Source organism: Alligator mississippiensis, chromosome 7 (assembly GCF_030867095.1).
Source record: "Alligator mississippiensis isolate rAllMis1 chromosome 7, rAllMis1, whole genome shotgun sequence".
Classification (NCBI taxonomy): Eukaryota; Metazoa; Chordata; order Crocodylia; family Alligatoridae; genus Alligator; species Alligator mississippiensis.
The window spans coordinates 33,163,299-33,179,209 of record NC_081830.1 but is presented as its reverse complement, the minus strand read 5'-3'; the positions used below and the strand labels follow the sequence as shown (position 1 = coordinate 33,179,209).

General features: G+C 48.1%; 1 protein-coding gene across 2 annotated transcripts in view; it reads right to left on the bottom strand.

Moving 5' to 3' along the window:
• TRPM2 (transient receptor potential cation channel subfamily M member 2) overlaps nucleotides 1–12,332 on the bottom strand; it is a 47,334-nt gene extending 35,002 nt beyond the window's left edge. Inside the window, exons 1-5 of one of the 2 annotated variants that reach the window (XM_019489887.2) lie at nucleotides 12,183–12,332; nucleotides 3,438–3,693; nucleotides 2,884–2,969; nucleotides 1,859–2,027; nucleotides 823–1,003 (exon numbers count right to left, since the gene is read on the bottom strand). In XM_019489887.2, the coding sequence (XP_019345432.1) occupies nucleotides 823–1,003; nucleotides 1,859–2,027; nucleotides 2,884–2,969; nucleotides 3,438–3,536 (535 nt within the window). In that variant the 5' untranslated portion in view covers nucleotides 3,537–3,693; nucleotides 12,183–12,332. The remainder of the gene's footprint in view (nucleotides 1–822; nucleotides 1,004–1,858; nucleotides 2,028–2,883; nucleotides 2,970–3,437; nucleotides 3,694–12,182) is intronic. The other variant, XM_019489886.2, reaches the window with a different exon arrangement.
• Between the last annotated feature and the right edge of the window lie 3,579 nt (nucleotides 12,333–15,911).

Here is a 15,911-nt window from a genome sequence, read left to right as displayed (position 1 = left end):
CCTCTATTCTGCACCGATGAGGCCACATCTAGAGTCCTGTGTCCAGTTTTGGTCTCCTCCACTATAGAAAGGATGTGGGCAAGTTGGAGAGACTCCAGTGGAGGGCAACCAAAATGGTTCAGGGGCTGGGGCAGGTGGGTTTATTTAGTCTGCAGAAGAGAAGACTGAGGGAGGATCTGATAGCAGCCTTCAACTCCCTGCAGAGTAGTTCAAAAGAGGATGGAGCTGGACTGTTTTCAGTGGTGGCAGATGACAGAACAAGGAGCAATGGGCTCAAATTGCAGCAACGGAGGTTTAAGTTGGATATTAGGAAAAACCTTCTCACTAGAAGGGTGGTGAAGCACTGGAGCAGATTACCTAGAGAGGTGGTGGAAAGTCCCTCCTTGGAGGTTGTGAAGGAACGGCTCAACAAAGCTTTGGCTGGGATGATCTAGTTGGGGCTGGTCCTGCTTTAAGCAGGCAGTTGGACTAAATGTAACCTCCTGAAGTTCCTTCCAACCCTCATTTTCAAGTAGAAATGAGGTATAAATCAGCAAGGGGAATGAACCACTGGAAAAGACTGCTAAGAGAAGTGGTAGATTGTTAAATGTCTTGTCATCTTTGTAACAGATGCCCTCTAGTGCAGAGAGATAAGGACTTGAAGGAGGAATCCCTGGGACCCAGGAAGGGGGTGGGGGGCAAGTAAAGGCTCTCCCTGGTGCTTTCCCAAAGGGATAAAACAAGACTCTCTTCTGTCACAGTCTCAGGAGCCCTCGGACCCTCCCAGGTGCAGAGAGGATCAGGGCCTTTCCCCAGGGGCTCTGCACCAGAGGGCTGTTTTACCTGTTGTCTGGGCCACTTTGACAAGGCCCCTCCGGAAGATGTTCTTCAGTCTCTGCTTCATGTTGAAGTTTTTAGCTCCGCCCGTCACAGAGATTAACAGGTTGGGAGGGTCCAGGCCCCAGTGCTGGGTCATCAGGTGGTAGATGATGCGCGGCGGGGTGTCGGAGGAGACACGCACATACTGTGGGTGGGGGAAGAAACGTGGGGAGAGAGAGGGGAAAAAAAGAAAAGACCAAAAACCTGTGTGCGCTACCAGATCCATCCTGGAGTAAAGCCATCCTGGAGCTTGGCCAAGCCAGTACAGGAATAAAATTTACCTTTCCCACAAGGAACCAGGGCAGAACAGCCCTGTTCTTTCCCCACCCAAACCCTTACCTAGAAGACCCAGGTGGCACTGAGGGCAACTTCTCCCTCCACCCTGTCCACCTCCTTAGAGACAGCTCAAACTGCCCCCAACAAAGTCACATAGTACCCAGCTCCCAGCTCCTGTAGAAGAGGCTGGGATGACATGTAGTGTGTGCAGCTGCTGATTCAGTGCCGAATGCACAGGTGGTTTCTTCCCAACTCAGAACAATTAGGATTTCTCCCTCTAATGGCTCCCCTGGAAGGGCCACACAGTAGATTTCCCTTCCAATGTTCACCTGCTCACTCTTATTCTCTCTCTCCAAGTCCCACCACATGATCGCACTCAGTTTTGGGGGTTGCTCTTGGTTTCTCCCACCAACATAGGAGTCAACCTCTAGAAACATGGGGCAGGGGAACCGGAGAATGTCACACACCGAACTGTGATTTCCAGGCTGTGAGGCCCAATTGGAGGCTTCATAGGAGGCCTCAGGTCTGAGACCTTGCTCTGGGCTTCTTCCCCTGCCCCTGTGAGCTCAGGACTGGGTGAAATAAGTGCTCCCATCCAGGCCCTCTCTTTCTCTGGTCCCTTTGAAGCAGCTCAGTGCTTTCATTGGAGGCATATTTCATCAGGCAAGATGGCAGGGTTTAAACAAGGGATCCCAATCCCTTAGACATCAGAGGGGACACCCACCTTCCCCACCTTCTGTCCCAGGCCTGTGAAGCTGATCTCACCAAATGCATCTGTTGGCATTTCCTGGACATGATTCCGGGGGTCCCATTCTTTTCCCAGTAAAATGGATGCCTTTATGGCATCTTCCAGGTGCTGTTCCCTAGGGTAGCCACATTCACACACCATCTTCCTGTAAAAGAAGCACCATCTGCCTGAGAACAAACAGGCATGGAAGGGGAGTGCCTTCCAGTCAAAGCGCGGATGCAACCTTGGGTAACGTGGGATGGGAAGCAGGGGCATTTCCTTTACACATGCAAACACCAATGCCTGGGAACACTCTGCTTGCGACCCAGAAGTCACCCGGGTGAGAAGACTGTCCAGACTGGAGTGAAATGATAGAAAGGAATTTCCATCCTGTGGGAAACTGACTTGTTTTAAATCCCAAATCCAACTAAAGAACCAACATGGCAACAACGTCTCCGGAATGCAAGGTTCCAAATATTGATTTGGAAAATTCAAAATGTTTCCTTTCCGGTCAGACCAATGTGAAATCGGCCCAAAGGAATTACAGTTCTAAGTACTTTGTGCCACCTTGCTCCCTAATGGCAAGGCTGGCCAGACAGCCTCTCCCAGATGTGCCCCAGGTCACAGCATCCCTGGTCAGATAATCTGGACATGAAGCCCAGCCCAAAGAAGAGAATGCGGGCAGGAGGCACCTAAACATAGCACTCCCGTGAGGCAATGTGCAACCATAGGAAAGAGCACGCAATCCACAGCAATGTGGCATGTCGATTTTAGTTTCAGAAAAATCAAAATTTTCCCAGAGGAAACTTCTGTCTCATAGGGACAGAGGGATGATCAGCTAATATCTCCGTTTTCCACCAGCTCTGGTGCTGAGTGTCCTGGAAAAAAGCTAAGAGCATGTCATCTGCCCCTTGAGCAGACTGCAATGCAGTCACATGCTAGATCAATGTTGCCTTGACTTGCCTGCCATGGGAGTGGCAACCGGAAAGCAGATACGAGGGGGAAAATGGCAAAGCACTGACCCAGAATCCGACGCTTGGGAGCTTTCAATGAAGTATATGCACTCCTTCTTCCGGATGTTTTCAGGGATCCACATGCCAAGGTTCCCCTGTGGGATAGAGAGGAGGAAGAGGAAGGAGCCAAAGACTAGAGAATACATGTTCCTACATTTGACTGACACTACTCAGGGTACTTCACTGACTCAGGGCAAGAGAGCACAGGAGCTCCTAGTTCACAGATACAGAAACACAGGTCATGACAGCAGTGGACCCAAGAGGAACCCAACACCCCTTTGGTAGGTTTTCAGCCTGGACACTGCGTGCCAGACAGAGTAGATGGTGCCCAAAGCTAAGGCTAGGCAGACCCAAAGGATCAGGAGGCATCACAGGGCATAGAGTCCAGCAGAAGCCCCATCACAAGGCTGGAAACAGAGGGAGATTGAGGGTCTCCCAACCTGTTTTCTGGATAACCTACTCCTGAGCTAGTGGCACTCTGCTCCATCTCCATTAACCTCACTCCTAAATATAGTGAGTCACTCTGCTAGCTTCACCCTGTCTGCAGTGCAGGGTGGACTTACCTTTTCATTGGTGCCCATGGGACTGGGAGATTTCCTCCTGCCCTTCGAGAGGCTGCTATTGCTGTGCCTGAGGTTGGCAACCATGTCCAAGTCGCTCATTTTCTTAAACTGCACGGTGAAGCTGCCTCCTCGGTCTGGGCAGGGTTTATGCAGTCTGGGGGGAGTGTTCTGCCTCTCCCAGCCACGACATGAACATCTCAATACCCTCAGAGCTGTTTCTCATGTTTCTAGGCTGAGAAGTCTAAAAATCTTCATCCTGAACACAAGCCAATAGGACAGGATGAATGCAAATCAGAAACACCAGGAAACTCCAACTGGTGCTCTCTGACACAAAACTACTATGTAGTGTCAATGTCCCCGAGTCTTCACTCACATCTCAGCATGCTTTAGGATTTCAGTTAGCTAAGAGCTGGGACTACCTCACATTTCACACAGAACTAAATTCATCTGCTGCTTCCTTACAACAGACTCCTGGGATGAGGGAGCTCCTGATGAATCAGCATGTCTAAAAAGCATGTGTGTAGCCAGTAGCCTATGTGCTTTTTAAAGCTCCAGGTATGTGTAGAGCCCATGATGGAACAACTCCTTGATTCCAAACTTCCCAATGCCAGGTTCCCTGAGCCCCAGCAGTTGCATGACAGGATTTGAGGAATTTTATCCCAGATACCAAAAACTATGCAACCTGCCATGTCAGATCTTGAACATCAGACATGGCAGAGCATGTGGACATGGAATAAATTAATGTTTGCCTAGGTGTACACCCACATGTGTGCTCATTTCTCTACCACAGGTGGCTGGCTTGAAGTTTTGCTTGTCTGTTCACCCTTCACATGTGACCTCAAGAAACCATCACAGACCATCCGCCACTTCTGCCACTCATTAGCCATAAATGCTACCGTCCTCCTCATTAGCCTTGGGACATCAACCACAGAGTCCACGTCCCCTACTCACATTAGGAGATCTCAGCATTTTGCACACAAAGACCAGAAGTAGCACCTTTTCCCCAAACCATTATCCCATCCAGTAGGAAAATTCCAAGTCTGCCTCTCTATTTGCTAAAAAAAAAAGTCCTTAACACAGAGTTAAGGCTGCCCTGATGCCCTTCCAGAAGGCTGACTCCATGATACTCAGACTTTTGCAAACCAGGAGGTCCAGCTAGAACTCGGGTTCAATAGCCAACACAGGTCTTTTGGGCCACCCAGGTCATGTAACCACAGGCAGCCTGAAAATCTGCCAGTGTCTCTTTGGGACAAGAGACTTCAGCACTGACTGATCTTTAAGAACCTTATCTTTTAACACAGATTTCAATCTGTCTTCCTTAATGGAATGGCAGGTGACTTGCACTAGCTCAGACATGACAAGTAGCTGAGAGTGCTGTGGGGGGGAACAACAAACAGGGCTCTGATGTGAGCTCTGTTGTTTGGGCTCAAAAAAGACAGACTCGGTTAATTCCATAAAGTGCTGTTATAGGTTGGGGGCCTGTATCTCAAGAACTGTTGGATGAAATGACCCCGACAAACCCTAACTCTCATCCTCATGAAGCAGGATAAATTTCATGACAATCCAAATAATCATGGAGATTTTAGAGCATCCTTTAAAGGGCTGGGCCTTTTCTACCTGCCCCACAGGAGACCTGGCATTTGTATGAAAATGGTCAGAGTTTTCCTGACTATTTCCAGATCTTCTGCCAATGATCCTGAAATCAGCAGGTGGGGAGGGAGAAGGGAGGTGTAGCAGGCCAGAGAGATGAGGATCTGCAAATCATCTGCAGCACAGGAGGCTTGGCTCAGATAGGTTTGATGTGGTCCTCACCTCAGTTTGGTAGTTCAAATGAACAAGAACATCCCATGGAAATGCACAGCACCTAGCTCTGAGAGGTGTCACCTACTCCATTTATCCATTGGGTGCATGCTCCCAGCTCTCCTGTTCTCCATGCAGAGGGGTGAGGCTTCCCCAGATGGGGTTGGGGAAGGGAAACAGAAAAAGGAACTCAGACAGGACCTCCCAAATCCTGCAACACAGAGGAGCCCAGGGGAGGGTGTTCAGACCACCAAGAATCAAACATATACACCACTGGGAGCAGATGTGCTTTTGACAGGGCCCCTACCCCTAATCCTTTCCTTTCCTCTATAGCCCAGACCATTGTTCCCCAATCCTTCACTATCACCCATCCCCATTTATCCTTCTCCTCAAACTCCACACCTCTACTACTCTGTCCCCCTACCCTCCCTCCTCTCCCAGCAAACACTGGCCTGTGTCATTTATTTTTGTTTTTTAAAACAGCACAGCTTCTGAATTATCGTCTGCCCTTGAGTTACATTCTCCTCCCACTTCAAGACATCCCACACTAGATGATAGCAATGTACCTACAGCTTTCTGTAGAGGTTCATGTTCAAGCTAACAAATAGCGGGAGAATATTGCAAACTGAAAGAGCACTGCAGACTCCCCAGGCCAGCTAGGTCATGGAAGAACTGCGTGGCTAGAAGCCTTTTTTGGCCAGTCTTTTTTCATGTGTGCCTAGGTTAATCCAGAGAGCCCAACTCTTTAAATCTCGTTTTCAGCAGGGCTGTAGGAGCCCTGCATTAATGAGGATAAATGTTGAACTGAGATCCATTGGGGAATGACTGCAACTGTGGTTTGAGACCAACAGTATTCTAGAAAAGCTGGTGGGATGTGCATATGTTAGGAAACATGCATTTTTCCAGAGGGCTGTATCCCCCCACCCAAAAAAAAAACAAACCGACAAAAAAACATTGCTCAACAGATGCTAAATTTGGATTACTGGCTCTATGCCCCCTTCCATCCATGAGCCACACCAAAAGTGTCAAGAGAAAGTATGCTGATTTTAGAGTACTTAATAGGGTCATTGTTATATTTAAGAGGCTGTAAGAACTTCTCCATCTTCCCTGAAGCAGGGTGTGACAGGGGGGGCTGGGGTGCACCTGCCCCTCTAGGAGGGCAAGCAGACTGCCAGGGGCTTCGAGGTAGCAAAGAGGGCTGATTAAGGATCCATCCGACTAGATGGGTCTGGGCTTAAGCCATATAAGCCCAGCACCTGAGCCTTGAAGGTAGAAGTGCCTGGCAAGAGAGCAGCAAGGCTCCTGAACAGACAGTGAAACTGGGTAAGATGCTTTGTATTTTGGTTGCACTGGTGGTTTATCCTTGAGCCTCAGAGGGTGACTTGTGGCAGACTTAAAGAACTGGTAATCTAGGAAGACCCTGAGGAACCAGGAGCTCAGGTAGGAGCTTCTTGGGGAGATCCTGAGGGTCCAGGAGCTCAGGACAGGATCAAGGTCCAGGAGAGACTATAGCTGGGGACTGCCAGAGACAGTGAGCCTGGTGATCTCAACTGGCCAAGACTGGGGTCAGGGCCCAGGAAGGGCCACAGGTTCAGGGAGTCACTGCTGGAACCTGAAGTCAAGGAGGCTGGAGCCTAGAAGCCAGGTCCATGGACCTGTGCTAAGAGGGTCCAGCAAGAGCTGGAGGGGAGGATGCCAACAAGGCCTCAGCCTCACCCTGCAATACAGCGATGGTGATAGTACAGTCACATCTGCAATGCTTGGGGTGTGGTGTAGGGGTGGAACAGAGCCATTCAATTAGCCTTTAAGGCTACAGGTGCCCTGCAGAGGCATAGGCAGGCTGAGAGGTCCTATTGAGCCTAAGCATGCTGTTGAGACTAGTGGGATGCAGGGGACCCCCATTAGAGGTTTAGCAGGACTGGGACTCACCCTAACGCCCAGAGGCAGCCTCCCTTATTCAATCTTTAACAAGATCAAGACGTGGCAGGGAAGCAATTGAGGGAGGGCAATATTAGAGTGAGAGCCAAGCAGGAGCTTCATGGCTACCAGGGGCATGACAGCCACCCCTGGGGTTCAGACCTTGTCACACAGGGCTAGTGTCCAACTATAATACAATTTGGAAGACATGTCATTGTCCCTTTTTATCCTTCTAACATGAGCCAGAGACATCAAAACCCCCTGAGCTCTTGTGGTTACTACAACATTTTTCATGTTGCCTTGAACTGTTGAACACATCCATGCTCCTTCCCCAGGATGGCAGCAAGTCAGCACTGGGTGAAGTGGCTCTGCTCTTCTGCTTGTATTTGACCATCTAAGACCATGATGCTCAGCCTTCCTACCCCGTGAACCAGATGGGTGGCACAGGGCCAGTCTCCGGGCCAGATCCAGCATGGGGTCAGCATGCAGGGTCAGCCCATGTGCATAGCAAGCCTACCCAGCCCTTCACGCCAGATCCAGCTGTATGTGCTAGCCTGAGTCCACATGCCTGTCGCAACAGGATGTAAGTGGCTAGGTCTGGGACCACTGGGGAACCAAAGCACCAGCTAGAGCTAGGCTGGGTAAATAGGATCTGAAGTCAAAGCCAGGAGTTCAACCCAAGATAAAAATCCAAGGCAGGAAGCCAGGACGTCAAACAGAGAGTAAAGTCAAGGAGCAAGCCAGAGGGAGTAACATGACAATCTTAAATCAAGTTCCCCAAATGCTTTTTGTTCCAGGCCAGGGATTTATATATGGGGGAAGTAGAGGGTCAGCTGACCCCAGCCAGCCAGTCCTGTGACAGGGACTAGGTGGAGGGTTAGACCCTACTGAAGGTTTCCACAGTAGCTTTGACAGCACTAGAGGGCTAGCCATGGGCTGACAGGCCAAGACCAGCAGCTGTGCTGTCAGATCAAGAATCTACGAGCCACCTGGAAGAAGACTTCCTCAAGAACTGCACCATCAAACCCTTGCTATACTGAAGATACATCGATGACATCTTCATCATTTGGACTGAGAACCTGCAATCTCTGATTGAGTTCCATCAGAAATTCAGCAGTCACCATCCCTCCATCCGACTGTCTTTAGAATACTCCAGCACCAACATCCCCTTTTTAGACACAATGATCAGTATCCAGAAGGGTAAAATACAGACCACAGTATACAAGAAACCCACAGACCAACATACATATCTGCACAGAACCAGCAATCACCCAAAACACACCAAAAAAGCTGTGATATACAGCCAAGCCCTCAGATACCACCGCATCTGTACTGAAGAGAACACCCGGGATTGCCACCTCACCAATCTTAAAAAGACTTTCACCCAGCAAGGACACTCCTCCAGAGAGGTAGATCGCACGTTTGAAAGAGCCACCTGGATACCACGTGAAGAACTGCTGCAGTACAGAAGAAAACCCCCCACAAATCGCACACCGCTGGTTATGATGTATCACCCCTCCCTTGAACCTGTACGGAAAATCCTCAAAAAATTGCAACCCATACTAGACAGAGACCCTATTCTTAAAAAGATCTTCCCAGAGCCACCCATCCTAGCCTTCAGACAAGCACCGAACCTCGCCAACCTCATCACCAGAAGCAAACTTCCTCAAGCCCAGAACACACCAAAAGGATCCAGACCGTGCCAAGACAAGAAATGCAAAACCTGCCAACACATCTCCACCACCCCCACTATTACTACACCCCACAACAGAGCCTTCAGCATCCCAGGATCTTACAGCTGCACCTCCAGAAATGTAATATACTTCATCCAATGCACCAAATGCCCTGATGGAAGATATGTAGGAGAGACCAGACAACAACTGCGCACCAGAATGAACGCACACTGGAAATCCATCAAAGACAGAAACACCCAATTACCGGTGGGGGCACATTTCTCACAGGAGGGCCACTCTCTCTCCAATCTCTCAGTCCTGATCCTCAAGGGAAACTTACACAACACTTCCCAGAGATGAGCCTACAAGCTCCATTTCATCAACCTCCTGGATACCAGAGATCATGGACTAAAAATAGACATTGGATTTTTGATACATTATAATCTGCCTGGCAACTGACTCCCCAGCCCAGCCCCTGGCTTCTTTACTTTTCACTCAATCCAGGAAGAGCGCACACCAACTACTGACACTTCCTTAGCCTGATGAAGGGTTTTTGAACCCGAAAGCTTGCTTAATAACTTTTCTCCAACTATTTGGGTTGGTCTAATAAAAGATATCAAATTCACTCAAGGAACCTTGTCTGTCTTGTTATACCCATGCACTTGATTATGCTGTGCAGGAAGTGGCACCAGTCTTGCCCATGTGACTTAGAAGCCTAAACCCTCTTTCCAAAAGTACCTTGGGAGCATAGGAGCCCGAGACCATGAGGCTCCTGCATACCTAAATTACTTTTGAAAATGGGATTTGGGCTCTTGAATCACAGGCCCTTCTGAAACTGTTACCTATGGTGTCCCCCACTGGGCAGCCTGTCACCAAGGCACTCAGAATCAGTGTACATGGCTTACAATTTTTGGTCTTTTATCTCTCCATTTGTAAAATGGGGAATGATATTCTGATATGTAGCAGGGGAGCTGGGAAGATAGGTCTGTTCATCTGTGGGATTGTGGTACTCCAATTCAAGGGTGAAGAGTACCACAAAGAGGCCCAAAAAACAATAATTCATCATTCAGTGGTGGTTTGAGTTAGTATGCAGTAAATAAGGTCTGTGGCCACACAGTGAATGGCGAGGAGCGAGAGGAATATTGAATGGCGGCTTCATTTCCAGCCTTGTGCACTGAGTGAGGCAGAGGCCTTGTGGAAACAGCAGTATGAGGACCAGAAAAGGCCCACTGGCTTCCATCAGAAGCATCCGATGAGCACAATCAAAAGTGAATTAATCCTGTATTTTGCTCAGCATCTCCTTTAAATAGCTCAAGGTACTCCCACCTTGCATTTCTTGGCATTAGCTTTTTTGTACACTGGAAATGGAGGTGACCAAGAAGTGAGAAGGAATGTGAATCACCTGTAGGACGCAGAAAGTCATAGAACGGTCTGGGGTTGTTTCTTATTCTTTGAAAAAAGCCGCCACCCTGTCTTTAGCCTTATTAATGGCCTATTACAAATCATGTGTTACCTCTGTTGGTTAGAGGGCTAAGAAACAAGCAAAATTAAATAACATGGGGGTGGGGGGGAAACAGGCAGTAGTCAACCATCATGTTTCATGACAGTCTTGTTTTGGTTTAACCATATCAAGTCATTCCCCCAACAGGCTTCAGGCAAAATAGTTCTGAGCCTTGACCCTATCCTGAATCCATCCCCAACCTGCTGTAAACCAAATTACCTCAGCTGAACCCAAGTGGAGGTGTGTGGAAGTATTGAGCTATAAAAGGCTGATTCAGGCACACAGAGAACTTACAGCAGTTAATAAAGCAGAGGGTGAGGTGCACGTCAGTAAAAGGGGAGGGGTAGAGACATTAGCAGCTGGGGTGTCCACCTGGGAACACATCTGATACAGCTCCTTGGTACTACAATGGGGGAAGAGCAGGGGTCCTTGCTGGAAGGGGGCCACTCAGCCCAGAAACCCACTTATACTGCAGATAGGACAGTTCTCAGTATAACAAGAAGGCCCTGAGGCAGCCTACAGAAGTAGGACAAGAGCAACAGATCATTTACCATTTGTTCAACTAGCTTTTCCAGGCAAGTCACCAAAGTACTGTCCCATTCTTTTGCCTAAAGTGCTCCATAGACTCACTCCACCATCCTGCTTTGCCCCCAAGAATATATAGCACCCCAGGCACTATATAGAGTAGACAGTAGCCATCACACGTAGTCACCTTTGTCTCCTGCTTCCCCCTGCTTGGGCTCTTTGCACTGCTAAAACTAACCCTATCCTTCAGGCTGCCTCATCTGTCTGGGATTCACTGTACATTGCCATGACAGTGCCTCCATTTCTCGCTCACAGTTGATCCACTCCCTTCTCTCCAGTTCCCGTCTGGCATCCTTTCTAAACCATGCTAGGATTTCAGTATGCTATAAATGCTACATAAAAATAAGCGCCTGGCAAAAGGAGGACACGAGACAAGCCGTTGTAAGAGAGGTGAGTTAGCACAATGCAATTTCATTTTAACAAACCATATATTACCAAAATGCACCGTTAGTGCAGGGAACACAGCAACACAGGGGAGACTTATAAAGGGATTTAGGAACACAAGCACCTAGCTAGTTGGGGAGCACAATTCCCACAGTCTTTAAGGGTGAAATTCCGACAGTCCAGCTTTCCTTCGGAGTTTACAATGAGTATGAATATTACTGTTTACCTATCTACCTACCCAATTTGTAGTATTCAAAATTACATCACATCCGCCCTTAATTATTTGTTCTTATAAGCCTGCAGACTGAAAAAGAGGCTGGGATAAAAAAAATAATAAAAGAATAAAACAAAATCAGACCCATGAAATACTATAAATAAACAAACATATCATCTACAAGCCCTACAGAAGGGTAGTCCTGCCAGGCCCCACCACGGGCACATCATGCAAAGACAGAAGAAAACACGCAGACACAAGGGATCCTACATATGTGGACATGCACGCATGGAGCACGTAAACACAAAAACCCTCTCACACTGTGCACACGCGCACGCATGCACACACACACACGCACACGCACACACACCCCCCCAGCTGAGGGAAGGCTCCTAAGAAATCTGCATATGTTCTGAATGAATATCAGATCCCTTACAGACCTGCCCTGCAGAGTAAATAGTTGCAGTTAGCATGACTCAAACAATTCTGCATAGCATCTGGGGAAGATTCTTCCAGATCTCTATTTCTGCAGGTCGCTAGGTTGTACTGACATTGCCCGAGATAAGAGTTCCCTGGCTTTGGAGCTCCAAGGCCTTGAAGTCCCTAAAAAAATATACCATATGAAACCCCCTGCATAAAAAATACATGCCAAGCAAAGCAGCTGTCTGTACCTTCCCTGTAACATCCTCCTTTTCCACCTCCTGCTTAGATGCTCCAGACCAGAAATGGGAAAAGGACATTTGTTTCATCTTCCAGGCAGGTCATTTTCTGACTTGAGACCTAAGTGAGAGGGATCAGCTGAGGCATCTATGAGCTGACTGCAGTTAGGAGGAGGAGACAGCTGCTGGCAGTTTTCCAGCAAATGAGACTGCAGAAGCAGTCTATTGACCTGCTGGGGAGTGGAGGTATAAAGGATCAATCCAGAGTTTGCTAGATATTGGTGAGAAACATTCCCTTGCTGAGTTGTAAAGGCAATATTTCCACCATGTAGCCTTGTATTTTGATGTCAGGAATGGCCTGAGAAAACCACTCTCTGCAACTCTGAATCAGTGGCTGCTTCATCACCCACAAAGTCCACATTTTTTTAGAATACTTATGTCCAGTTACAGGCTGAGGGAGTAATGAGTCGCACTGTCACTTCCCACTGTAGACCACAAACAGTCTAAGGCTTAAATGCCTATTCCTTGGCATTTCCATGATGCTTCCTACCCCAAAATCAAGTGACTCTCTATTTGTGCTTTATAGGAAGCTAATACTTCATCAGCTGTATTCAACCAACTTCTCAAAGCTTGCACTCAGCTTCTTTTCCATTGAACAGCCATGCTAAAACGCAGAGCCAAGCGCAGGCAAGCAGCCAAGGAAGAGTACACTGCAGCACCAGCCACTGTTCTAGACCCAGCTCCAGCACAGAGCAATGTTAATCAGACACTAAGCAGCCCCGCTCACTGCAGTTCAGGGCGCTGTGCTGGCACTTTGCAGACTCCCCACTGCAGAGTTTTCCTATTTACAAAAGTGGCAGACCAGGCATTTGGCTGGAGAATATGGCAAGGTTTCAGCAAGCATGGTGAAGGGGGAGGATTAAAAGTCAAGAGACCTTACAGGAAAGAGCTGGGAAGAGAACCACCTCTAGTGAACAAACCTCCAGTCTGCACAGTGAGGTTTTGCTGGCTGTCAGGTAGGGATATTAAAGGCTCACTATGCTGGTAAAATCGCTAGGGCAGAAAGCCCTGATACCAAAAGAGGCCATCTATGCTTCTGGGAAGCAGTGTAGGGAAATCAGCAGAGAACCCTGTTCTGCTGTTATGCACAGTGTCTGTCTCCAACTAAGCACCTCTGCTGCCATAGCCCTGCCCGGATAGCGTAGGAGCAGCAGGCCTGTAATGTGGGAAGCCTTTAGTTCAATGGTTGTAGAGTCTGGACACCCTGCTCCAGCTTCTTTGAATTTGGTGTATCCCCAGTTGAGAATCGCTGTTGTGTTGCCTCATCCGACCTCAGTGCTTCTGAATGGGGTGCTTCCACTATGGCCAAGTAAAAATGGTCCACATGCCTCATGCACAGCCAGATTGGGAAGGGCTGTGGTATGCGTCTCAGGGTTCCTTTAGGCAGGAAGGCCTGCTCTTACTGCAGTTCTTCCTGGCTGGATGCTGCACAATCTCCCAGAAAGGGGTGTGTGGGGCAGGTGAAAGACTCATTTGTGGCGTAGGTCAATGCCATTTGTAATCAAAAGAACGATTTTGTATAGAACTGCTACACCCCTGCTCTGCCATGTCATCATATCCAGTTCCCAACTATTTGCTGTTCCTAGTGCCCTTCAAAGCCACAACTCATGGACTGTCCACCACCTGCTGTAGGTCTCCTTTGGCATTGTAGACTTTAGCTTTCTCCCTTTTGCAGTTCTCAAATTTCCTTTCTCATAGTCTGTTGGGTATTGCATATGGCTGTAAGCTGAAGGTTGAGGCCTGTTCTAGCTGCTGCTATGTTTGTGTTGCAATTGTACCTAGTAGCCCCAATTACGTTAGATGCTGTGAGCATACATAATGAAAGGGCAGTCCCTGCCTCCAAAGAGCTTACAGTCTAAAGCCCCATGTGAATCTTGCATTTACATGTCATGTAATGGAATGCCTTTGCAGTGCGAGTAGAAGTGGTGACACTGAGTTCAGCGTGACCAAACTGGAAAAATTAATATGTGGATTTTATTTACTGATTTATAAATGACATCCATCATCTCAGTCACTTGGCCCTTTCTCCTCATTACATAATGTGCACATAGTTCACAGCATGTATGGACTGTCTAGAAAACCATAGCGTAGAATTCAATCTCATTTCACTCTCCAAATACTGGTTTTCCAGCCATATAAGTGGCATTCTTGGTATTATGGATGACTTATTTCTATTGTCCATGCAACACAGACATGCAAGTGTTTGCACAGCAATTGAGCATACAGTAGGCTATGTATTGGCTGGGCAGATGAGCAGTTACATACACATGTATACTGGGTGTGTATAGGTCACAAAACTCCACCCTGCAAAAACCTAGCAGATATTAAGTGTTAAGTGCTGGAATAGACAGCAGCAGCATTTTGATATGGTTGGAAGGGACCTCAGGGGATCACATCTAGTCCAACCCCCTGCTCAAAGCAGTACTAGCCCCAACTAGACCATCCTGGCCAAGGCTTTGTCTAGCCGGGTCTTAGAAACCTCCAAGGATGGAGAGCCCACAACTTCTCTAGGTAACCTGTTCCAGTGCTTCACCACCCTCCATGTGAGAGAGTTTTTTTTCCTAATATTTAACCTAAAACTTCCTTGCTGCAATTTAAGGACATTGCTCCTTGTTCTGTCATCTGTCACCACTGAGAACAGTCCAGCTCCATCCTCTTTGGGACCACCCTTCAGGTAGTTGAAGACTGTTATTAAATCCCCCCTCAGTCTTCTCTTCTCTAAACTAAATACACTCAGTTTCCTCAGCCTCTCCTCAGAAGTCATGTGCTTGCCCCAGCCCCAAACCATTTCCCCACTTATTTAGGATCCAGTAATGGAGTGGTTAAATGTCTCATCTAGAGGTGGTTTGACCCTGCATTTCTCAGCACAATGAAATCACCAGACCAAAGGTCAGGCATTAGCAAGTACCTTTTCCAGCCATCCTTTGGAAGCTGACCCTTTGGGCAGCCAAGAAGATTCATAGGGCCAAGAAGAAGCAAGCAAGCTAGAGGCACCTAGTTCAGTGAGGAGAATGTGAAGGTGGTGCTGGTACTGGTGCTTCCTCCAGAAGAAAGTATATTCTAGCTTGGACCCTTGTTCCCAGATAGAAACTTTTGCATTGCTTGCCACAAATTTTATCTAGTGCCCATTAAGTGCAAGGTGCAGTGGCTCTGGGTCTAAATGAGGACTAGAAAGGGGACTGGTGATGCTTAGTGTTTAGCGCATCACACTGGGAAGTCAGTGGTTTAGTGCCACCCCTGGGTGAAGTGGGGCCTAGGATTCAGGTCTGCTGCTTTTCAGGCAAGTGTCCTCACCAATCAGCAAGTTAGGCTAAACCATGGGAGGGTGCCTCCTACCCAGCTCTATCTTACGGGAGTTATGTTCAGGTATGCACATGGAAAGCCATGTCCCTGCCTGGAAAGTGCTACAGTTACCATGTGTGCTTATCCGCACGGCATGGGCAGTAGACTCCCAAACCGTGCGTGTCAAAATGGCCACTAATGGTGGAAACCTGCCGTTTGGGCATGAACAGTGGAACAGAATTCTGCCTGCAGATGCTCTATCCAGGCAATGATCCAGGGACCTTGGCCACACTCCTGTGCCATACATTGCACTCCAGCTGTTTTACTTATTAAAGGCCTTTTTGTGGCTCGCATCGTCATGTTATCTAAGTGCCGTGCACATATTAAAGCACTTGCCTT